The 26,379-nt window shown below is 37.4% G+C and overlaps 1 protein-coding gene across 1 annotated transcript; it reads left to right on the top strand.

The window, feature by feature from the left end:
• The first annotated feature begins 682 nt into the window (after positions 1 to 682).
• LOC126369107 (protein I'm not dead yet-like) lies at positions 683 to 11,853 on the top strand. Its single transcript, XM_050013399.1, has 15 exons — positions 683 to 834; positions 1,349 to 1,478; positions 1,942 to 2,094; positions 2,523 to 2,638; positions 2,863 to 2,977; positions 3,231 to 3,333; positions 3,727 to 3,787; positions 3,965 to 4,090; positions 5,357 to 5,471; positions 7,279 to 7,394; positions 8,072 to 8,163; positions 8,238 to 8,330; positions 9,008 to 9,207; positions 9,735 to 9,872; positions 11,725 to 11,853. Exons 1-15 carry the CDS (start codon positions 683 to 685, stop codon positions 11,851 to 11,853), a joined length of 1,839 nt encoding a protein of 612 aa, XP_049869356.1.
• The last annotated feature ends 14,526 nt before the right edge of the window (positions 11,854 to 26,379 follow it).

Below are 26,379 nucleotides of genomic sequence, written 5' to 3'. Positions count from 1 at the left end.
CGTCCCCACTGCTGGGGCACGGGCCTTCCCTATGGATGGATAGGGAGATCGGGCCTTAAACCACCATGCGGGCCTTAAACCAGTGCGGATTGGTGGTTATTAACGACTGCTAATGCAGCCGGGACCAACGGCTTCACGTGATGAAAACTTTTTTATTGTGGTCATCCATCCTATGACCGGCCTTTGCGAAAGTTGCTTAACTTCAACAATCGCAGACCGAGCGCGTTTATCGCTGCGCCACCGAGCTCCTCACCAATAACTTACGAGTATTAATTATATATCACCAATAACTTACGAGTATTAATTTATCTTAAGTACACACGCACAGTTGGCTATCGACCATTACAGTCGGCACTACCTATCGCATTGGTTTAACAAAAAGTTATCTAAGATGAATATAACCCTTCGAGCCACTCTACTCTCTTCAAAGACTTAATGTTTTAAAGAAAGACCAGGCCAAGAGTACTCTTAACTATAAATCGTGTGTTAGGATCGTAGTAAGTGGAATTCCGTGGCTTCTGCCTACCCCAACAGGAAATAGGCGTGATCTTATATATATACCTATGTAAGCAAACGTAGCCCACTAGAGTCCATTACCCAGCAACAACCAAATAAGTATAAAATTAGCATCAACTTATTGAATAAAATACAATTATAATAAATAAAAAATTGAAACAACATAATGGAAAATCAAGAAGGAGAAGAAAATCAAGAAACTGTGGATAATGAAGACAATGAAAATGAGGACATTGACGAAGATGAACTGGATCCGCAGGTTATGGCAATGATAACTGAATTTGCCGAATATTCTGACCAACCCAAATACATACCAACGTAAGTTTTAAAAATAATCCAGATCAAGAAGGCTTAATTTCGAGAAGAGCCCGCTCCGGCAGATTTGAGGACTTTTCCTCTTCGAGCGCCAGTCGCCTTGTGCTTCGGACCCCTCCTCTACTGTATTAGTAAACTGTATTAGTAATACTTTCAGACAACACCCTAAGTCCAGCTTTTCAACCACCTCACCACAATATGCAAAGTTTTTATAAAATTACATGGTTACATCTGCCATACCAGTCAAATTTAAAAACCGCGATTTGCATCAGTTCCTTTGGGAATCAAAATCTACTTTACTACTTGAAGAATGTTATGGTCTTGATGTATGCAGCTGTAGAGACCCTTAATAACATACAAACGGATTCTATCAATTCAGCACGCCTGAAAAATTCACAGATAATAAGATGTCGCTCGACCGCGTGCAACCAATCGCGACTATATGATTTTTCGACATCTTGAATGAGCCAATCAGTGAGCCTCACTCGTCTTTCACCTTACTTATTTTCAATTCCAGAGAAGACGGGGATGACCCTGTATCGACATTTTCAAAGTTAAAGCGATTCGTAACTATACATTGGCAAGGGCTTGTCAGCGTTTTATCCATGATTATAGGTTTGATTGTAATTATCCCTTGGCCTGGCGAGGTAATATTTTTAACATTTCATACCATTTTAAACATAACATACCAGAGTTTCAGAGTTATTGTGGTAGTGTTTCCAACTGTATTAGTAAATATTGTAACGCATTGGTGCAAGTCCAGTACCGGGGAATGTTTAAGAAGCAAGCTAGTGACCACGACACAAGACCACAGTGACTATGAACACAGGCAAAATGAATGTACATGGCTGCGTATGATAAGTAAAGAATAAGTCAAATATGTTTCGTATCTGTTACTCTTTACTCTTTTTCTCTTGTATAGGTTGTGAGACTCCTCACGTAGACGTCGAATAAGGGATGATGTCTGCCTAAAACTTGGGCCTAAAGTGATGAACTATACCTCAGTTCTTCTTCTTCTCTTAACCCGTTCATCACTATAGGGCCAAGCTTGCGTTTCTCCAAACTGAAACGTTTCATATACGCAATATCAATATTTTGATGTGTTTCCAGCCATGGCAATGGTGTGCATATTGTTTAGTTGTGATGGCTATCTACTGGGTCACGGAATGCGTACCGCTAGCGATTACCTCATTTATTCCACTCATCATATTTCCACTACGTGATATTATGACAACAGAGCAAGTCGCCCAATGCTACATGAATGTAAGTATTTGTTAGACATATAACATAAACATACTATATACGTCCCAATGCTGAGTACAAGCCTCCCTTCGATCAACTGTAGAGAGTATGGAGTAGGAATACTCCACCAAGCTGCTCCACTGCGAGTTGGTGGAGCTGTTTTGCAGCTAATAGCCGGGACCAACAGCTTAACGTGCCCTCCGAAACACTAAACCATCTTAGTTTTACGGAAAATCAGGTGATTCTAACCTGCAATATTCTTACCAAACAAAGGTCAGTCTCACAATGTGATTTTTACAAAACACATACACATACGAAACTGTCTATAAAGTAGAAGAATGGAATAATGTAAATGAGTACAATTACTTTGGGCAAATAGTTTCTTTTGCGACACGCCATGATAAAGACGACAGGATATTTTTGTGAATCAGTCTGTCTGATTGTTGCAGGACACAATACTTGTGTTTTTAGGAAGCTTGCTATTAGCAGCGGCTGTCGAGCAGTCGGGGCTACACATGCGATTGGCTTTACATGCTATTAAAATTGTCGGATATTCACATTACAAGTAAGTGCCATATACCACATTTCGATATATCACAATTCGATAGCACGCATCATAGACCACTTTAGAGTCTAATTGAGTCTTATATAACTTTATGCTTAATTAAAGTTTTCCATACAAAAATTCAACATCCTAGTTATACGCTGGGAGGTGCAATTGGAATCACCCCCTAGTCATTTAGGTGATCTCTCGTTAAGTATATATTATTGTGTTTGTCTTTTATTTAGATTGCTATTCGCCATGTCTATGGTGACTATGTTCGTATCTATGTGGCTGACTAATACCGCTGCTACAACAATGATGGTTCCTATAAATTTTGCTTTGCTTCGAGTATTTGAAGAAGTAAGTATATTAAAGTCTTAGCTAGTTTTAGTTTAGCAGAAGTCTTTGATGAGAGTAAAGAATGAAAGTGGTGTGTCAGGATCGTAGTAACTTTAAAAATGTGGTCTCTGTTTACCCTATCGGGTAATAAGCGTGTATGTTTGTGTAAATACCTACAAAAGACAAATTTTAAGTATGATAAAACAGTTTAGAAGACAGTGAACTAAGTACTTTATTGCGATATTAATTTCAACAACTATTTTATCGTTTACAGCAAAATATATTATCGATTTATGAAACGAATGTGGAAGGTGAACAAATAGCTTCGGATATGACCACCTGCTACTTTTGTGCTTCTACGTTTTCAGCTACTATAGGTAAATTATATCGTTACTAAGTTTTTTGAGCTAGGCACAAGATTGTTTACTCGTCAACCGTTAATATTTCAAGTAATTATTAACTTTCATTAGTTTTATAAGAGTTGCCAAAACTAGGTTCAACATTTAACTATTTTTTTTTAACTATATTAACTTTTTTATTTTCATTCATTCATTTAAACAAAATATTTTTATTGTATTTGTAGAGATAAAAGTAACACTTAGCAGGTTGGTTAGTTTATAGTTAGGTACACTCTCAAGGTCAGATGGAAGTAAATTTGCCACAAGAAATGTTTTATATTTTCTGGTAAATATATCAATATATACTTATATAAGTAAATATTATATTTTTTTATAAAGGAACACTCTTAAAGTTTCAGCATGTTTTCACAGGTGGTATTGGTACCCTAGTTGGCACTGGTACTAATTTGGTGTTTAAAGGACTGTTTGAAAAGTAAGATCATCAAATTGATTATTTTTTTACTAGTATTTTTAGTGTTGTGTTTATATGTGCAATATAGCGTTTTTGTATTGTATTGTATTGTACTTTTAATAATCTGATTCTACAGATAGACAAGAAACAAAAGACAAGGAACAGTTCATTAAAATTACATTAATATTTTGATTTCAGGCAATATCCGAATGCTGAAGAGTATATGACATTTCCTAACTTTTCAGCTTTCTCAATTCCATATATGATTATTATGGAGCTTCTTACTTATTTTTGGATGATCGTTAGATATCTAGGATTTCTAAGGTACATTCGCAGTAACTGATAACTGTACATCCCAGTATATTTTAAACAAAAAAAAACAAACGTTATATCATAATATGTCCATTATGATATTACGGCTTTGACTACTCATGACTGGACAGTCATGAGCAATATTATGTACCCACTTTAGAACCCTGTCGCACTATCGCATTTGACATTTAATGAGACTTAAGGTTTAATTTGTCAAAAAAGTTAATGTGACATGGTTTCAAAGTGTATACATATTACTACTCGTGACCGTCCATTAATAATTTAAATCTTAAAGTCATTTGTTAGGTATATAGTATATATTATATAGTATATAGTATATAGTATATAGTATATAGTATATAGTATATAGTATATAGTATATAGTATAATTATATGATTAACGTGGTCTCTGTCTGCCCTATCGGGTAATAAGCGTGTATGTTTGTGTAAGTATCTACAAAAGGCAAATGCTTAGGGAAACTCCTAAAGAGAAAATTTAAATCGAAAAAAAATCTATCTGGCTCTGAGGGTACTTGAACCCGCAGCTCTGGTCAAGCCGGGAGGAGCGTGTTAACCATTACACCACCGGGTCCTCCTCCTGCCCATGCGAAATTCTTTCGATCTATGTATCGTCTTAAGCCGACGTCACATCTATCTATAATATTGAGTACTAATATTACTTTTAAACCGACAAATCTACAGTTACAAAATATAAATTTAGGTAGAATAAGTAGTATATGGAGGAACTCGGGAGCGTAGCGGTAAACGCGCTCGGTCTGCGATTGTTGAAGTTAAGCAACTTTCGCAAAGGCCGGTCATAGGATGGGTGACCACAAAAAAAAAGTTTTCATCTCAAGCTCCTCCGTGCTTCGGAAGGCATGTTAAGCCGTTGGTCCCGGCTCAGCAGTCGTTAATAACCACCAATCCGCACTGGGCCCGCGTGGTTTACGGCCCGATCTCCCTATCCATCCATAGGGAAGGCCCGTGCCTCAGCAGTGGGGACGTTAATGGGCTGGTTGATGATGTAGTATATAGGTTACCTGCCTCCGATTAAAAAATGCATTAAAAAAATTGCTGCTGTCGAGTTTCTTGATTATGTTATATCCTCTAGTAATATAATTTACACATGGTGCAATGGTTTCACCCTATTTTTTTCCCAAATTTATACATCAATGGTTGATTCGTCTAAGGTTCTAGGTTCGCCATAAAACTTATTAGTTACGTAGTTTGTGTGATTGTAATATTTTATTATGTTAAAGCATATTTATTTTGAATTAGACCGAAAAGCGATAAAGCAAGGATGGCCGAAATACCACCCTCAGGAATAGAGGCAGCTAAGAAAACAATGGAAAAAAATATTGAAGATTTAGGACCACTAAGTTTTTGGGAAATCGTAAGTGTTTTTGTTTCTTGTAGGTACTAATAATAAGTATATGTACTCATTATAAGTAGCAGTACTTATGTTTGTATCATGGACCAAGTACTGTTGCTGTAGTGTGGTTTCGATAGTATAATATCGATAGTACTATGGGTAGTTTTTGATCAATACTATCTAATACTATGGATAGTCCATGCAATAGTCAGACGTAATTCTATCGATAATATTACTGTATGACGATAGTACTGATCCAAATGTGCTATCGAAACTATTGTTTTTTTCTTTCAATCTATCAATAGGCAACACTAGGTGTGGTATTAATAAACTAATCTCAGCTTCGAGACTGCCCTCAAGATCATGTCAATGTGATAGTTCTTGTATAAAAACAGGGACTTGAGCATGGTCTTGAGAGTAGTCTCAGCTGAGATTAGTTTATTAATACCACCCTTAGACCAAACATTTTCGCACGGTTTATACACCCTACGAATTGCAAACCTGAGAATGTCGATTAGGGCCTGTCCACATCACCACGGCACGACGTCGTCGCCGTGGAACGGTGCGGTGCCGTGGCGCGGCACGTTGCCGTAACGTGGGAATTTACGTTGCCGTACCGTAAAAATGTACCTCACGACACCGCAAAGTTACACACACAACAGAAGCAGAATACGTTTTGTGCGGTCCATATCTACAACGAGACTGTTATTTATTTGGTGAAGAATGTACCGAAAGTTTACAAGGCACTGCAACGTGTAACTTTGCGGTGTCGTGAGGTACATTTTTACGGTACGGCAACGTAAATTCCCACGTTACGGCAACGTGCCGCGCCACGGCACCGCACCGTTCCACGGCGACGACGTCGTGCCGTGGTGATGTGGACAGGCCCTTAGGTAACCAATTTATTATTCCGGCGAACCACCTAAAGATTATTTATTAAGGGTACCTTACAAGCTTTATACCAGCTACATACATTAGTCGCCTGCCTATGGTATGATGCGGCAGATCGCAGTGTGCCTAGGCAGATCGTGGAAAACATCACAGATTCCCGTTCAGTCGACCTCCAGGTTGGGTTATGTTGGGATGATCCAATTTGATGACGCCTATTTTCCGTTGGGGTGAGCAGCTACTACGGATTCCACTTAGTACGAAACACCGCTTTCGCTTACAGTTTAAACAGAGCCAGTGGTTATTTGGAGATAAACATTATAAGTAGCATCTGCATCCAGTATTGTTACTGTTAGATAGAAAAAAAATAATCAGTCTAATCTCGACTTATTCACTAAGCTAGTGAACGTCACAACACTGGCTACTGTACTTTGATCTAATTCGTACTGCGCGTTGAAGCTATTTTAAAATGTTATCTTTAACTATTCAAATAGAAACACTAAGTAGTTCTTCTAAATATGAATCTGATGCGATTACTAAAGGATTTCCATTACACACTCTACTATTTTCCTGCGTTATCTTGATGTCTTCTTTTTAAGCAGTCAGATTTTTTTTTATTTATCATATTATACCTATTTCCATTGACCTTTATCCATGTCAGGGGTCTTTGGCAGCTCAATAGTAACCCTGACACCAGGGTTGATGCGTTTAGTACTCCACCTCACAACCCACACGATAGAAGAAGAATATTGACCTTTAGAACCGTAAATTGACCAAATTGGAAATAGTAAAGGTTCGGTACGATCTACTCTGAACCGGCGTGCGTGTATGAAACGATTGATGAATGTGGAGAAAGGAGAGAGTCTCTGCTTATCCCGGTGGGACATAGGTGTGAGTTTATGTATGTATGTTTGGAGCCTTAAAATGGGTATTTTTACAGATGGTGATTATTTTGTTTGGAGGTGGCATATTGTTGTTCTTCTCACGGTCTCCACAAATATTTCCAGGATGGGCAGATCGAGTTCGGGAATTTTACGGCATTAAAGATAAAAAATTGTATGTACCTCTTATATTTATTTATTATTTTTATTATACTGTGCCGTTCTGGGAGCAAATAAAAAACATAGAACACGTTCAGCTGCTGTCTTCCCGGGCATGACGTAAAATTCGACAGAGGGACTGTGTCCTTTCTCACATGATGGACTAATGTTATGGGCTATAGGCTGATCCCTTATCACCATAAGGTTCATCATAACTAACTTACGACATCGTATCAACAGTGGCTGCAAGTTGATGTGGCTATGCCTACCCCATTGGGGATCACGGGTGTGAGTTTATGCATATATGTGTGTATTTTTATTATTTCATTCTTTCTCTTATTAATTTTAGTTGAAATAGAAAGTACGGCAGTCTAAATACGTCCCGCTTCTGAGCACAGTTTTCCCCTCAAACAAGTGGAAGTTTTGTGGAGCGTAATTCACTCCCTGTTCCACTGCAGAATCCTTACTTACTGTTTCATGCCATTTCTTTGGCCATATCAAGGGCCTTTGGCGATTCAATAATTATCTTGCCACTAGGGTTGATGAAGTTGGTTATCCACCTCACAACCGAAGAAGAAGTTACTTTTTATTTCAAATGTAAAATTAATTAATCTGTCTTTCAAGTGTTTACAAGCATGAATTAGTATTTTTACCATATAGTTAATACTTTTAAAACATTAACTAACTTTCCAGCATAAGGGACTCAGTCGTAGCGATGGGTGTCTCTTTTCTAATGTTTCTGTTTGCTGCAAAATTAACTATATTTAAGAATTGCAAGGTAAAATGTGAGTACGGTTCTATTAGTCGTCTATCAGCTGAGATAGTAGTAAAGAGAATTATAAAAACAAACCTCTTTCAGTCTACGATGATCTGCCAAGAAAGCGAATTCCATCAGTCCTGGATTGGGTAAGAACAAACAAATCGATGCCCTGGAGTTTCATGTTCCTTTTGGGTTAGTATTTAGTGAATACAATGATTTTAATAAATACAATACCGGTATCTCAATAACATAACATAACATAACATAGTATCACACCTGTATCACCGAAGAAGTAGGCAAAGATGTGAAGTGTATACAGTCACAGTACATATCCAGTCCTCGCCAGCTAAGTTTAAGTATTGAACATACAATATTGACATCAACCGGACACAAGTCCTCAAAACTACGTGATAACAATCATCACACATCACTAATTTAAGAGCCACGCTCTTGTCGGTGTAGCATCCTCCATGCTACTTTTTAGGGAAAAATAGGGCAGTGGCCTCTTGCCTTCCGCCCCGCAGTACTCTGTCTGACGCGAGTGGGATGGCGCCAGAGTAGTCTATATCAAAGCCGTACTAGGACTCCTGTGCTTCGCCTCTGAATAGTACTGACAGTTACTGCTGCCCTCTGTCAGGTTCCAGGTTACAGTTCCTATGACGCGCCCCTTCCATCCTGCATTGCCGTTGTGATGGCTTCCATCTCCGCCTCTGCAACCATTGAGGTCGTAGGTCTGGGTATCAAGTATATATGATCTGAACATGAATTCAAACTCATAAAGCCAAACCCAGTGGTTTAGAGTCAATGTCAGTCACGCGTTCTTCGAATCACAAAGGATGTTCGCAAAGTTATTTCTTTTTCTTTTACAGGTGGAGGCTTTGCTCTTTCTACGGCTGCAAAGAAAGAATACACAGGTTTAAATGAGAAAATCGGTGAAGTGTTGGCTGGCCTGAAGCCCTTGCCTAATGTCATAATAATTCTTATTGTGATAATATTTACCATATTTCTCACCAACTTTGCTTCTAACGTTGCTGTGGCTAATGTTGTCGTGCCAATAGGAATGACATTGGTGAGTATAATTTAACCTATCGGTAAGAAAAAATACCCTTAGCTATGTTTTCTTTGAAGAGCCCTGGACCCCTGGTAGCCCAGGTGAAAGAATGCTTGACTCTGACTTTGAGGTCTCAAGTTTGAATCACAGCACGGACCAAAACCAATGATTTTCGAAATTGTTTTCGGATTCATGTTTGCTCGTGCCCGTGTTACACGTGCTCGGCGGTGAAGAAAACATCGTGAGGAAATCCACATACCTAAGAAATGCCTTTCAGAAGTATGTGACCTAACTTGTATTGGGCTGTTTTTTTTTCCTTCACGGTTTGGAAGGTCAGACAGGTAATCGCTTGTATAAAAAACGGGACCTGTCAAATCTTCAGGTCTGGTAAGTGGCCCATGTGTAAAACGGGATAACGCAAAGAAGGTGTATCCTTTGAAATAAACGTATTCTTATAGTATACCTAAGACCGAAAAGATCGAAAATAAGTCCCTTAGAATTAATTCAGCTTGGGGTAATATTGAATTTAGTTTAATAATTCACAGGCTACAATGATTGACAAAAACCCCTTGCTTTATAACATCGCCGCTGGATTTTCTGCGTCATATTGTTTCTGTTTGCCAGTAGGCACACCAGGAAATTTGATTGTACAAAGCGCAGCCAAAATTCCCACTATGAAAATGGTGAGTTATGGTTTTACCTATTTAACTTAATGGACACTAATATCTCGAACAGCTCGTGAGTCTGGTATTAACTGAGTAGATTGATCAAAAACTAGCATAAGGTCAGCCTTGAATTTGAACACAATGAACTATTCCCAACTCTACTTAGCAAGAAGAGTCAGTTTCCAGCATTATCAGTGATGATACTTTTTTCTTCTTTTCTCGTGTGGGTTGTGAGGCGGATTACCAACCTCTTCAATCCTGGTGTCAGCGTTACCACTAAGCCGCCAAAGGTCTCTGACATGACTCATACGAGGGGAGGTCAAAAAGTTCGCGGAATGAGGGGGAAGGGGGTCGAAATTAAACACGAAACTATTTTTCCTTTTCAATATATTCTCCCTTAACCTTAACACATTTTCCGGATCTATCAAATAATTTGTTTATTCCATCATAAAAAAAAGATTTCTCTTTGCTGTCAAAATAGGCCGAAATTGCAGACTTGACTTCTTCATCATCGCCAAATTTTCGTCCACGCAGTTCCTTTTTCATTTTTGGGAACAAATAATAATCGCTGGGGGCCAAGTCTGGACTGTAAGGCGGGTGGTTTAATTTTTCGAACCCGCATCGGTGAATGGCAGCCGTCGCAACATGGCACGTGTGGACGGGTGCGTTGTCGTGCAAAAGGAGCACACCTCTTGACAGCTTTCCTCTTCTTTTTTCCTTGATAGCCTCTTTCAATCTATCCAGTAAAGAAGCGTAGTAATGTCCCGTTATAGTCACACCACGATCTTTATAATCAATCAGCAAAATACCTTCTGTATCCCAAAAAATAGTGGCCATGATCTTTCCGGCCGATTGTGACACCTTAAACTTCTTTGGAGGAGGTGTGCCTTTTTTATGCCACTGCATCGACTCTTGCTTCGACTCAGGTTCATAGTGGTGAACCCAGGTTTCATCTCCAGTAACAATCCGGGCCATAACTTCTTCCTTATTCTCTCCACAGAGCTCTAAAAACTGGCGAGAACACTCGACACGCTCGCTTTTTTGAAGTGGCGTGAGCATTCTTGGAACCCATCTTGCGCTGACCTTAGTCATCCCAAGATGTTGATGTAGGATATTTAAAATACTTGTTTCGGATACACCGACCATTGCTGCAAGCTGCTTCTTCTTCAAGCGGGTATCTTCTAATACAAGTTTCTCTACTTTTTCGATGATTTCCGGTGTGGTGGCCTCAATGGGCCGTCCGGAGCGGGGGTCATCTTCAATCGACTCTCTTCCTTGCTTGAAAAGACTATGCCACTTGTAAACCATGGTTTTATCAGGGGCAGAGTCCGCGTAAACTGCTAACAGCTCTTGAAAAATCGTCTGAGCGGATTTTCCTTGCTTGGTGAGGAACTTAATGACGGCGCGGTGTTCAATTTTCTCCATATTCGCTGAGTTCTTCCCGATTCACTTGTTTGCTGGTCGATAGTTCAAACGTTAATGCCCCGATTTGCTTCAAACTTGGTACATATACTGTTAATGAGGTGTGCAACTAGCGGCTACCTGTACGAGCAAACCAACCCCCTCCAACCCCTCCATTCCGCGAACTTTTTGACCTCCCCTCGTATAACGACTACTTACTTACATCAGTATGTAGTAACCGGGACCAACGGCTTAACGTGTCTTCCGAAGCACGGATCATCTTACTTTCGGACAATCAGGTGATCAGCCTGTAATGTCCTAACCAAACTAGGGATCACAAAGTAATTTTTGTTGTATTTTCCCACCGGGATTCGAATCCGGGACCTCCGGATCGTGAGCCTAACGCTTAACTACATAACCACTGAGGCCGTTGATACTTTATTCTTACTATATCTTTATTCTTCTACAGATACATGCTGGATTAGGGCCCACATTAATCTCTATCCTTGCGACGTGGATCGCCGTAATTTTATGGGCTCCTGTTATTTGGCCAGTTTTGAATGTACATCCACTACCTAATTGGACGCAACTGTACTAATATTTTAAGTGCGAAAACCATTTTGTCTGTTACCTTTTCACGCTTGGACTTCTGAGCCGAATTGAGTGAAAATTGGCATGTTAGATGAATAGCGGCATAGGCATCGTAATAGCGTCCTTTAAGTCACGATAAAGGTCCAAATATGGAGTTAATATACTTACTACGACTACGGAAATCCACGAGAACGAAGCCGTGAGCCTTTTTACTTGTCAACTATCGAGGTCTGCACGGCAACTAGTCTATGTAGATAAAATGGTCGTACGGGTATTGGTCTAAGCTTTAGATACTTAATTTGCGGTTGCTGTGTCGTAGGTGCTGGTTTGTGTAAGACACAATTTAATTATTTTATTTCTACTTTAAATTTTCTCAAAGGTATGTTTAAAGACTTTGATGAGAGTGGAAGAAGCGGCAGCGGTGTGTTAGAATAGTAGTATGTGGAATTTCGTGTTTTTTTTAGTTTTTATGGTTTAGAATGAGTCTTCAATATATTGTAGGTACTCGTGTTCTTATAGGTATTCTGTTTATACTATGTAAGACGATACACCATAATAATTATTCTAAAGTACATTAAAGCTGAGTTGTAATAAATGTATTGTTTAAAAAGAATTTGTTTTTATTTCGAGTTTTATTGAACAAAATTCGACTTTATGAGTTTGAATTCACATTTGGATCATATATTATTAATATCACGTGGATCCCAGTATTTTTGCCTGGCTGGCGAGGAGTAGATGTACTATACACCTCTGCCCACCCCTTCAGGGATACAGACGTGATGCTGTGCATGTAAATGTATGTTCATTGTACAGCTGAACTCGAACATTAGAATTTAAAATGGTCCGTTATGGAATATTTTGGTAGGACAGTCAAAGTCGAATTCTGACAGATCAGATAATAAATTAATAAGTATACAGGGTCTTAGTGACACCGTACTGAATACAGAGGAGGATGAATCAGCCCTGTGTATAAAACCTAGTAAATAGTTCACTATAAAACAATTTGAATTTAAATAAACATCTTAGTTTTTGGAGGTTTTTGGACAATCATACTCCTAACTGGACAATAAGTTCGAACCAAAATAATGACAATTACACTTTCGACAATCCTCATCGGAATTCAAACTCGAACCTCCAGGTCTTAAGCCGAAGCCTGTAACTAGACCACAGAGGCTGTTTGAATTGTAAATATAAACTTTTTAGAAATAATTTATTTTATTTTTCTATATAACGATCGTCTTTTTTCCAAATGTCAAGTTCGAACATTCCTTTGCGATTTTCGTATATTTACCTTTTTGTGGTAACGTTTTTAGTATTTTACCACAGAAAATAGGTGTAATATAAAAATGGGGGCTACGTAAGTACACTATTATAATATAAAACATATCACACTTACTGACTCTATTATTTGTAAATAGGAAGTTAATTTCCTTTTGTTAATGTGCCAAAAAGATTTGGAAATCCTTATAGTGAGGCAAATAAGGGCTAATGATCCCTCCATTTACGTCAATTTTACAATTTTTGACTGCATTATTTATTTATTTACCTACATCGCAAGGTCTTTTAACTTTGAACTTTGATGCTCATGCTACTAACAAGTCTTACTATAAGAAATAAGAACGTTTTATCACGGGACATACAGACATAAATAATAATAGTAAGACACCATAGTCCCGAGATATGGAAATGAAATACAATAAAATTATTTATTAATCAAACAAGGTACAATTTAACATTGACTTTGAAACAAACTCGAGGGTTTCTCCTAACAAAATGCGAAACGCGTTTCACTAGGATATCGTGGCTCAAATATTAATAATCTTTCATGCGTTTTTCCAATACTGACATAACATTTTTTATTACAGGATATCATGGCTTTTGGGGTAAGTATTAATTTCTAAGAACAATGACGTACAAGTACGGTCACGAGTAATATAATAATACACTTTGAAACCATATCACATTAACTTTTTTGACAAATTAAACCGTAAGTCTCATTAAATGTCGAATATGATAGTGCGACAGGGTTCTAAAGTGGGTACATAATATTGCTCATGACTGTACATACAAGTAGTGCCTGCGGGCAAATGTTGACGCGAAGGGCTCCCTCATCCAGCGCTATCGGCCCACTAGGCTTGATTACTTCAAATATCCTCTCAGCTGATGCCCTGAGCCGAAATCAAAGTAAACAGTTATTCCCAGTCGCCACCGTATGGATTGCCCCCAGGTGGCGATCGGGATTAAAATTTGCACCAATTCCCAGTTGCCCCCTGGCGGTGACTGGAAATCTATTGCCCCTATCCAAGTGATGATACTTTGATTAACTGTGATGTACTGATTGTATTGTTAGGTAGTTAGTTACTTACTTTATGTTAGTTACCTTTTGTGTGATATTAGAAAATCTCTCTCTCTCTCTACTTGGCATTTATTATTCCCATCTGATGGTGGCGTCTGCCTTCTTCGTACTTCTCTTCCACTTCGCTCTACTGATATTAGATAATAATAATATAAAATAGTGGGGTTGGCGATCCACGCGGCATTGTACAGCGACAACATTAGGCCTGTTGGTTTTAAAAAAGCGAAGAAGACTTAGACTACTGAGACTTTGATTAGATCTTGCCTTACTATCAATACTATCGATGGTATCGCTGCTGCAATTACATTTTAATGAAAATAAGTAATGTCGGTACTTACTGAAAAGTATCGGCGTCCGGAGGACGTAATATAGGATCCCGACGACCCGGCTCGCGACACCAAACACTTCAGGACCCCGATACCGACCCCGTCGGCGTGGTCGACGATTTCCCTCATTCAGCGCTTATCGCTATCGACCCACTAGGGCCGATTAATTCTTTCAAATATTGTTCCTCTCAGACGACGCCCTGAGCCAAGGTTTGCGCCCTACTGGGCACCCACAGGCTTGTTGTCTTAAACGTTGTACCGGGTGAGAGCCTTCAGCGCTCCCCATTTGTCCAGCCAAGTAGTTAATGCCATCTGCGGCAAATCTACAAAAAGTCACATTAAAAAAAGGCCTTTAATGACCTTGACACCAGGGTTGATGAGGTTGGTAATTCACCTAACAACCCACACGATAGTATCGATAGAACTTGCAATATTGAGGCTCTATCTATCGATAGTATTGTTTTGTGGCAATAATATCTATTGCATTGTTGTCTTTATATTTCTCTTTTGCTTTGTATTTCCTGTGTGTGCAATAAAGTACCTACTTATTTGTTAAATTATGTTATATTAATATGTGTATTTCAAAATACGTAATATTAATATTCTCGTTCATTGCTAACCATATCTATAACATCTTTACAGCCGGAACAAAGAGAAAAAACCAATAAAGAATCCATTGCACAGATTACTAAATATAGCTGTCCATAATTTTAGAGGTATTCTGGGTACCATATTCTTTGTCGTTATATGCATTATCAATTTCAAAGGCGAACGGGTAAGTACCATTCAGATAACATTTGTCCCTCGTTAGTTTGTTTGTACCTTTTTCGATCCTAAACAAACCGATTCTTACTAAATCACATACAAGAATGTTAAGCATGCATGCATATTTTATGTATGTATGTGTGTGTTATGTATGTTGTGTTGTGTTGTTGTTGTAAGTACGAATGGATTTTGATATACAGGTTACATCGTAACGAATACTAAGGGGGATGATTCAGACCATGATTCTGAGTTATTAATATCAAGTGGAATTTTCCGTCGAAAAATTCATGTTTTAATTTTTTTTTTCAATTCTATTTTATTGCGATGGAAAATTCCACTCGATATTTACTCAGAATAATCAACTGAATCATCTCTCTCAGTATTCGTTACGATGTCACTTACACCCCGTACAAGTACAAACGGTAGCCATACAAGTAGGTATGGGTGTTAGTGACACCGTAACGAATACTGAGGGGGTTGATTCAGACCATGATTCTGAGTTGGTATCAAGTGGAACTTCCTGTCAAGAAATTCATATTTTTTTAAATTATTTTTCGATCCATACTTTTACGACGGAAAGTTCCATTTGATAACAACTCAGAATCATGGTCTGAATCATCCCTCAAAGTTTTCGTTACTATGTCACTAATACCCTGTATGCTTACCTAAATTTCAGTTTTCACCACACTGAACCGTTTGTTTTGTGTGTAATCAACTTGCCTTTGTGTTTGTTTCTGTGTATAAACTATTTAAATAAGTTAATTTAAAAGTAATCATAATAGGTACTGTACGATTGGTTGTAGGACCGCATTTGTACGGTCACGAGTATTATAATGTATACACTTTGGTACTATGTCACATTAACTTTTTTGACAAATTGAAATGTAATTCCCACTAAATGTCAAATATGTTAGTGCGACAGAGTCCTAAAGTGGGTACATTATATTGCTCATGACTGTATCATTTATTCTTGGATCACATCATCATCTAGCGTTATCTGGCTTCTCACAAGATTTGACAGATCCAGATTTTTATAGAGACGACTGACTGTCTGACCTTCAAATCTGCGAAGGAAAAACCAGCCCTACACAGGTTAAGGTTCATATTTACCTCCGAAACAGATTTCTCGGGAATGTGGGTTTCCTCACGATGTTTTCTTGCACCACCGAACACGTGGTAATCATTTATAATCCAAACGTAAATTCGAAAAAAAATCTAAAATCATTGGTTTAGGCCCGTGCTTGGTCCGAACCTGCGACCACATAATGAGAGTCAAGCGTTCTTCCAACTGGCCTACCACGGCTCATACGGTTTATTCTAGTATCATATATATTGACATGCATTTTTTTTAAATTAAGATGGGTTTGCTTCGTTCTTCCACAAGAAGAAGAGATCGACGTTGGAACGAGCTTACCCAGAAAATGCCTATCAAATGCCTATGCATCTAATTATAATGTTTGTTTTCTAATCACTGCTCTTTGAATGTTTTTATTTCGGTGCAGTAAAAGTTTTAGATAAGTTTTACTGTACAATTTGATTGATAAGTCCTCCAAATGACGTGATTTTTCGCACTTTTTGTTTCAGAGCGCTAATAATCTAGCAATAATGTGGACTACTATGTTTTTTTTCCTGTTCGTTCAACCGGTGCATATACCTGTGGTTGGAATCGTACCGGTCTTCTTTTTGCCTTTTACTGGAGTCATGAATAGTGCTGAAACAACTGGATGTTACTATGGCGTAAGTATTGTACACATAAATAACATTGATTTACCACTACCGTAGATACAGCGCTTGATACAAAAATGCGGCGAAATCTTGGCGCTTGTTTAGCTATACATTCGTACACGGCCGTGTATAAATATATTTAATAAAATCGTGTCAAATTAAGAAAGTACACCGTCTTATTACGTATATTAGCGCGTGGGGCTTGGTAACGCAGTCGGGTTATACTGCGACTCAGATTGACAGGGCTTCCTTGTTTTAGTGTATATAAACTAAAATAATAATTTTGGTGGGCTTTACTGCGAAAATTAAAATGTTTATGTGTAATGTTAATGTATAACATTAATGTATCTTATTGTAAAACGTATAAATCGCCCCTAAAATATTTAGTGATTTTATGCAGTCAATGGCCCCGATTCCTGCAGACATCTCTTAATTTTACTTTAAGTTATACCTGTCATTTTCTTATCCGCCGAAAAGGAAAGGGACGGATGATTGACAGCTCTTAATTTTAGGACGAATGAGTAAATAAATGAATAACCCGGGCGAATTTTTAGACGGTTGTTTTAGATTTGTGCTTAAAATTGACGTGTGTTCCATAAATTTTATGCTTGTCGATTACCCGTCCCTTTCCTTTTCGGCGGATAAGAAAATGACAGATATAACCTAAAATAAAATTAGATGGTATTTACAGGAATTAGCACCGATGTCAGACAAGTTTATGCTTATTCCGGGTATTAACAATGCCGACCACTAGAGAGAATTACTTTTGAATTTGTAATTTTAGATACTACACTAATTTACGTAGCTAATTTAAGGGACAAATACACGTATTTATTTTTGTATTGTATTTTTCAGGCTGGGATAGCGTTTTATATTATAGGTGGATGGCTAGTATTACTATTAAATAATTCCGGCTTTGATCGACGGGTCATTTTATGGATTTTATGCCCTTCCCAAAAAACCTCGTTGTCTAATACAATGTAAGTACGTACAGTGTTACCTATGCATGTCTAAAATAGTGATAAGTACTAAGAAGATGTTTTTATATTTTCGAGGTAGGGAATTTAAGTTTGGTGGTGCCATCACGGCCAAGCCACCAACAAAATAAACAAAACAAAACATTGACTTACTTCTCCTGTAATGCCATGGTTTAAGAAGACCATGTATGCTCAAAAATGACAGCTAACATTTCAAGGTTAGCCCAGCTGACGTCATCCCGCCCTGTGTTGCCATTTCGTAAAAAATGAATTGCCCACAACCAATGTTTTTATATTTACTTTGCAAAGAATTTTTGCACTTTTAGTGAAAGATTTACTTACAGTTTTAATGATTTTTATATGTGACAAGTAATAGTAATTAAATACATTAGTCAGTAGTTCACTAAATTTTCAATAATAAAATTTACATCCCTGGAATGATGGAGGTACCAGTTTAATGGTATCACAGTGGTAACTCTTACGTCATCAATGGGCTAGCAATGGCGATTTGTCAGAGGATTGAGCATACCTTGTTTTCTTATACCATGGGTAATCTAGCCAACTTCATACATTTTGTTGATGGCGCGTCTTTGGTAGCGCTGATGTTGAAGAGACCCAATATCGATATCCTGGTTTTTAATGTGAGTTACTGTAGATTTCCCGCAAATGTCATGAACTACTTGGCCGATACAAAATTTAAAACAACAGGTCTGAGGGTGCTCAGTTGGACGCAAACCTCGGTTCAGGGCGTAGTCTAAGAGTTTTATTTTTGAAAGAGTTAATCGACCCTAGTGGGCCAAGGGCGTGACGATTTGGTCGCTTGCCGGAGGGACTGGTCGGAGTACGCACAGGACCGCGAAAAATGGAAAGTGGAACAGGAGGCCTTTGCCCAGCAGTGGGATCTTGTAAGTTAGATTAGATTAGTGGGCCCACAGCGATAACCGCTGAAAGAGGGAAATCGTCGACTACGCCGGCGGAGTCGGTATTGGGGTTAAATGACACCACTGCCATGTAAGTGCTAAGTAAATGTTTCTGTTACAGGTTACTCATAAGATGTATGCTTGCATCCTACCTTCTTTCAGCGTTCAGCAGTAGACTTATAGTGACAACCATTATCCTACAATATATAACGAAGCCTTTGATTAATTTGCATGTATGTATCTGGCATGGATCAATACATGCCTGAACAAAACAAAATATTATGCTAAGAAGACAAGGTTCTTTTAACCCCCATAGTAATAGTCGACCCTATATATTATATTATTATTTATTATTATATTATATATTTATATTAATTATTATCAATAAATTATTATTATATTATTTTATTGTCAATAATTATTTATTATATATTATTTATTTATTTATTATTATCAATAAATTACTGTGTCTTTAATATTATATCATATATATTGTATTTTAAACTAAGTGTTTCGCAGAGTACTATATAAGACATGGTTGCTGTTCTAATCAACCAAGTAATCTTAACAGCAGCAATAAGGAATTTGTCGATCAGATACGAAACTTTACCAATTGAGTTATGTTTTCAGAGTTCTACAGCAAGAAGTAAGACTGAACCAAACTATAATACCTTAAGATTCATATTATGCAATGCCGTGGCATCATCTTCCGTTATTGGTAAATTTTTAATTAGTTGTAACTAACGAACAATTAATAACGATAAAAAAATGCTATCCAAAATTCTAGACTAAGTAAAAATTCATCTTTTTCATCTTACTAAAATTCATAAATACGTGTAAATAGAATAAGAAAATGTTTTTCGTTAGTTTTAGTAATCAGAATTTCCTATCTTTATTTAGTAAACAGAATTTTATAATTTATCATAAACCTAGGTTTATGGTTAAACGGTTATGTACCTAGTACATAACCGTTTAACTGAATTTGGCTCTAAACCACTGAATTCGACTTTGTGACTTCGATTCATGTTTGGATCAAAGATTATTGACAGGTTTTCCAGGATTTTATGCTTGTTAGTGGCAACAGGCTCGCCTCCTTTACATGGGACTTAAACATAGCTGCCGAGTAGTGGGTGCCTACCCCTTCGAGGATACAATGTAAAAGATTTTATAAGATGTATAAGATTTAAAGCAGTGTATGAATATGTGAAATGGAGTTGATCCTGTAGGAGAAAGCTCCTAAAATAAATAAATATACATTTTCAAAAAAATCCTAACCATGTTAATAATTTTTGTAATTTACTTATATTACAATTAATACAAATCTATTTTTCTTTCAGGTAGCCTAGCCATACCTCATTCCAGTTTGGGAATTATGGCTCTTCGTGCAATCGTGTACGTATTTTCTACATTCAATATGATTTGTGAATTTCTGTCTCCAAAAGGTAATATTAAGGCGACTCGTAGAATATAATCAGATAATTAGGTACGACAAGCTGCAAAAGTCCAATCAGGTTCTCGCAAAGTTTTACAAAAAAAAATACATTTTTCCTCACCTTATGGTTGTCTCGAAGAAATCGCTTTAAGCGATAAGGCCGCCATATACTTAGTTTAGAGTCTTTTTAATTATTTATTTTTATTTTGGTGCAATAAAGAGTATTTAATATTATTTTAAAATAAATTTATAATAAATATTACATTTCGTTTCTGTAATAGACCAAAAACGCCTACAAAAACATAAATTTTATACTTATGACAACTAATGGTTCATAATTTCAGCACTGTTTACAATTAATTCGCTGGGCTCAGTGACTGAACTTTTGCTCTTTGATTGTATATACTTCTATGATGTTCTGGGAGCGAATCAAAAACATAGAACATTCAGGTGATTGTTTTCCGGCGCATGTCGTAAAATCCGACAAGGGTATTTTGTTATGGGCGATAGGCTAATTAGTTCCTTATCGCCATAAGGTGCATCATATCCAGCTTAGGACACCGCATCAACAGTGGTAGCAAATTATCTTTGATTACTTATAGCCCTGTCCACCCTATTGGGGATTACGAGCGTTGAATTTATGTATATATATTTCGTTAAGTTCACAGAGAAGCGGTACCGGGACTGTGTACTTTTGTGTATTCTTACTGTGCTTTTCAATCATATGACTTCAGCGCCTAGTCATTTTGCGATGTGAGATGTGCGAAAATATAGTTAGTCCTATTGCTATCAAGACGAGTAATTAACCCATCCTCTTGTCTATTTTAGACCTATAAAAGTAAAAAAGTCACTTTGAGGTCGCAGGTTCGAATCCAGCACAGGTCTAAACCAATGATTGTCGAATTTGTTTTCGAATTCATTGACCTAACATGTATAGGGCTGGTTTTCCCTTCGCGGGTTGGAAGTTCAGACAGGCAGTCGGTTCTGTAAAAAACTGGACTTGTCATCAGGTTAGGTAAGCGAACACTGTGCAAAACGTGATAATGCTAGGGAGATGATGTATGATAGTCATTTATTTTTTGTTTACAGACCTGGTGGCGATTATATATACAACTTCATCGACTACTGCGCATTTGCCATACCTACAACCCTGGCTATGTTAATTGGCAACATCGTTTTCAATATTATTATCGTGAAGTTATGCCTGTAAGTGTTATTATGAAATGCGTTGTAAATATTTTTATTGTTATTAGAGTATTCAACAGGACTCCTTTGTTTTTCTCTTATACTTACTTATCTTTTATTAGTAAATATTTGTATTTCCAGAAAAGCAAAAATTAGCACAGGAAGCATGACTACGATAAGGAATGAGCTACTGTCAGCAAAAACGCAGATACCGAAAACGATTACGTTACATGAAATTGTAAGTATTTTTTTATTTTTTAGTAAAATGCAAAAATATTCAGTCCCACAAAAAAAGAAAAACAAAGTACTTATCATTGACTTCATATAACAAATAGACTACCAATTTCTATTAAAAAAAACTGGTTACAAGTGACAGCGTGTAGCGACACTGAATTAGCCATAACATCTTAATTTGAGGTTACGAACTTATCTACATAACTTAATGTAGACGTATTTACAAATCGGTTTGAACGAATTAAAAAAAAAAAAAAACTCCTTCGTGAATGTAAGTCTATTTGTGTATAGGATGTCAGTGGAATAAATGAGAATAAAAACTAGAAGCTCAAATGCAGGCGGTAGCACTGTTGAGTGGTCCTAAACTTTGTCAGTTTTCCATACTGTCCAGCTAAAACTCGTGATAAATTGTCCCGCTTAGGGACGGTACTGAAAAGTATCGCCGTCCAAAGGACATAATATACGTTCCCGACGACCCGATTACTCTAACCATAAAGGCGGCCAATCAGCTCGCGACACCAAAAACTTCAAGACCCCGATACCGCCCCGCCGGCGTGGTCCACGATTTCCCTCAACCAGCGCTTATCGCTATCGACCCGCTAAAGTCGATTAATTCTTTTCAATATTTTTCTTCTCTCTCCTCTCTTCAGCGCTCCTCAATTGTCCGGCCAAGTAGTTAATGCCATCTGCGGCAAATCTACAATAAGTCACGTCAGAAAAAAACGTTTTATAAATTGCTATAAAATGTGGAGCAATGTTGACTGTATCCCGTCTGAAGGATGAGTTAGGTTAGGTTAGATCTTTAGGGAATAAATATAACACTAAGATTTTGTAGTTAAACGCAACGCAAAGAGTTATAGTGTAAAAATATTACCAAAACAATATGTTTGTATACTGACACTCTATAGTAGCGACACCTGATGGAAGAAATCATATCATAAACTGCCTATATACGTCCCACTGCTGTGCACAGGCCTCCCCTCAATCAACCGGAGGGGGAAAGGACCATACTCCACCACGCTGCTCCACTGCGGGTTGGTGGAGGTGTTTTTTACGGCTAATAGCCGGGACCAACGGCTTAACGTGCCCTCCGAAGCACGGAATCATCTTACTTTTTCGGACAATCAGGTGATTCAAGCCTGAAAAGTCCTTACCAAACAAAGGACAGTCTCACAAAGTGATTTCGACAATGTCCCCATCGGGAATCGAACCCGGACCTCCAGATCGTGAGCCTAACGCTCTAACCACTAGACCACGGAGGATGGAAGAAATAGACAGCTTTTATTGTTAGCCTTATTGTCACGGCATTGAGGTCCATCTCTCATAAAATTCATATTAACGTGCTTACCTACTAAAGCCTCCTCTCCACTATGCGACCATATAACCATAGAAACTGATTATAGGCGTGAGCACTGATTCTATGTTTTTTTTTTGTTTCAGTTGTCAATTTATTTCACATTCTTAATTTTGCTTGCCTATGTGATGCGCTACGGGTTGTGTTGGTATGGACTCGGATTGGAAACAGGATTATTCCCTACGTGGCAGTAAGTGTAAATTCGTAGCATATCTAATAGGCTAGTTTCCAACTAGTCAAATCAGTTACTTTTAACTAAACGTCAAAACACGAAATTACTATAGAATTTGTATGAAAAAGCACACTATAACGTCATAGAAAAATGTTATGAAATGCCGGACATATTATTACGTTTTTCTTGATTAAAATTCATAAATGAGTTAAATAGATAAAAGATAATGTTTTTCGTTAGTTTTAGAGCTGTCTTTATTTAGTAAACAGAATTTCATAATTTATCTTGAACCTAGTACACGACCCAATTCTATCCAATGTTTTTTTTTTTTTTGGAATTTTTGGCCTGGGTACAAAGACCTTTAGGCCATTCTATCCAATGACACCATACTAGAATGTATCTCCTTAACGTTTATTCACCCTGTTTTTCATGGGGTCCGCTTGTCTAACCTGAAGCTCCATAGCTTGTCCATACATGTCTGGCATCCATATGGTATTAAGGCGCGAAGTCCTTTTGAAATCCAAACTCTCCTTTTTTACTATTGCGTTTCGAAATCTAACATCTGATACGAGTATAACAGAAACGACTGCCATCTGACCTTAACAACACGAATAGGTTTTTAAATTATTTTTATTTGAAAGAATAACAAGGACAGAACAATATACAAGGATAAAACAACAGACCGAAGAGGCAGAAGTAATGACTTGCAATGGCGCTATAATATATTTGTAACCCATTGCCTACGGTTTCCCGGATACAGGGTTCGTCTAATTGGAGAACTCTGTTCATTTGCAAAACACTGTAACCTACTTCCCTCATGTGCTTTCTTTCGGTTTACGACCAAGCCCCCAGGTCTACTTTAGTTGTCAGTCGTATGGGCGTCAGACGGCACACACACAGATGCCCGTGTAAACTAACGTCAATGTGTAGTGTCTATGTAAAACAAGATGTTTTTGTATGAAGTGTCCGAGTTTGTTTCTGATAATAAACACATTTTTGATTTGATTTTTTAAAAACCCCCAGCCACTCCTGATATTCGTCTCAATACGGTTTATCAGCCTATCGCATGTCATCTAATTAGTTATCATTTGTTTCCCCGTCAAAATTATGGAGTGCCAAGTTTTAATATTTTTTATTTTTTTAGCATATACGGTGCTTCGGATGCTACAATCGCATCATTCTTTGCAATTATCTTGCATATTATACCAAAAAGTTATGGATTCCTCAAATATTTTAGTCCAAAAACAAGTAAGTAAGCAACGAGTGCGTCCGATGAATACGCAAGTACTTATATTAAATTGTATTTAGATAAACAAATAATTTTCTTCGTGTTATTATGCACGACAGCCAAGGAGAATTATGACGCTCTTTCCCGAGCTCGATTATTAAATGAAGTAGGTATTGTTAGAGATTACTTAATGTACATCTGCCTACCCCTTCGCGGCAACAGGCGTAATGCTATGTTATGTTACTTAATGTATACGTATTATGCTTTACTATTTTCCCATACTTTCATATTCCTTTCACTAGACACGTCATTTTTTTTAAATTAAACGCGCATTCTTTAATTTTTTATGTTTGTCTTATATTTTCTCTTTTTCAGAGCTCAAGAAAGATTTACCTCCATTTAAACCTGAATCGACAATTCTATTTTGGAAATTTGTGGATAAGAATACGAATTATGCATATTTTCTTCTAATGGGTAAGTATGGATCTTAATCAAAAGTTGTATTTGCTTCATTAATTCTTTTATGTTTGTATCAATAGCTTTTACAAAATTATTGACTTTGATAGTGAAAGATTATAGCAATATTTAGATAAATAATGGTGCTAATTCCTACAGACGCCATCTAATTTTAAGTTATAGGTATCTGTCATTTTCTTATCCGTTGAAATAGTAAGGGACGGGTAATCGACAGGCATAAAATTTATGGAATATACATCAATTTTAAGCAGAAATCTAAAACAACCGTCTAATAATTTTACATCGGCCAATGACCCGACATAATTAAGTAGACAGCACGTCAAACGGATTGCATACCAGAGAGATGACTATTTTATTCGCACGCATTTTTAAAATTAACTTATTGACAATCATCCGGATAAGGCGGATAAGAAAATGACGGGTATAAAACAAAATGAGGATGTGTCTGCAGGAATCGGGGCCATTATACAAGTATTAGTGACACCGTAACGAAAACTTTGTCTGATGATTCAGACTATGATTTTGAGTTAATCAAGTGGTTTTTTTCATTGCAAAAGTATATTTTGGGAAGGCACTGTCTTCCAAAATACAGGTTCGCCTAGTTATTTTAGTTATTATTTATTATTATTTTTTAATTTAAAATAATATCAAAAGCTCGGAAAATTCCACTTGATATTAACTCATAATCATGGTCTGAAGCGTCCCTTTCAGTATTCGGTACGATGCCACTAACACCTTGTAAGTATATTCTTTACAATTTTGAGCCACTTGAAAATTGAAATGCGGAATTTTCCGAACACCAATGGTCAATCTCAGTTGGGCGTTGGAATTGGAAAACCGACGGTACAAAAATTGATGGTTTTAGGGTTCCGAACATCAAAAGGAAAAACGGAACCCTTATCGGATCACTTTGTTGTCCGTCTGTCTGTCCCAAGAGACAACAAAAAATCTTTTTCTCTGCAACGGCTGGTATCAAGTTGAAATTATCATCTAATACTTATCTTTCATACTTACTGATTTTGTCTGTGGTCCCTTGAAGCTATATGAAAATCAAGCTTCTAAATCAATACAATCCAAAGACACGGTCACTTTTTGCCTTATTTTTGATAATTTCAATGAGGAACAAAAACCTATGAGGTTCTTCCCAATTTAGCACCATGTTTAGCAAGAAGGAAGGTCTTACAGCACAAGTAAAGCCAATCATAAAATCTTAATGATTTTTTTCCATCACTAAAAACAGGTTTTTACGATTACAAATCTATTTGCAGTTGGTAAAACAATCGCGCCCTATTTAAACGAATGGAGACAATAGTTTTCAACGGCAGTGTTAAAGCCTGGGAACCCGCGGTGCCCAGTCTGACCTTTTTTTTTGACGTGACTTA

Source organism: Pectinophora gossypiella, chromosome 8 (assembly GCF_024362695.1).
Source record: "Pectinophora gossypiella chromosome 8, ilPecGoss1.1, whole genome shotgun sequence".
Classification (NCBI taxonomy): domain Eukaryota; kingdom Metazoa; phylum Arthropoda; class Insecta; order Lepidoptera; family Gelechiidae; genus Pectinophora; species Pectinophora gossypiella.
This window is presented reverse-complemented; position numbering and strand designations above follow the sequence as displayed.

Bases quoted from the DNA above. Each gene is read 5' to 3' on its own strand.
- LOC126369107 (XM_050013399.1), top strand. From the start codon at position 683: ATGGAAAATCAAGAAGGAGAAGAAAATCAAGAAACTGTGGATAATGAA. The intron at 3,334-3,726 runs GTAAATTATATC...ATGTTTTCACAG, and splicing joins TACGTTTTCAGCTACTATAG to GTGGTATTGGTACCCTAGTT. The intron at 3,788-3,964 runs GTAAGATCATCA...TTTTGATTTCAG, and splicing joins TTTAAAGGACTGTTTGAAAA to GCAATATCCGAATGCTGAAG.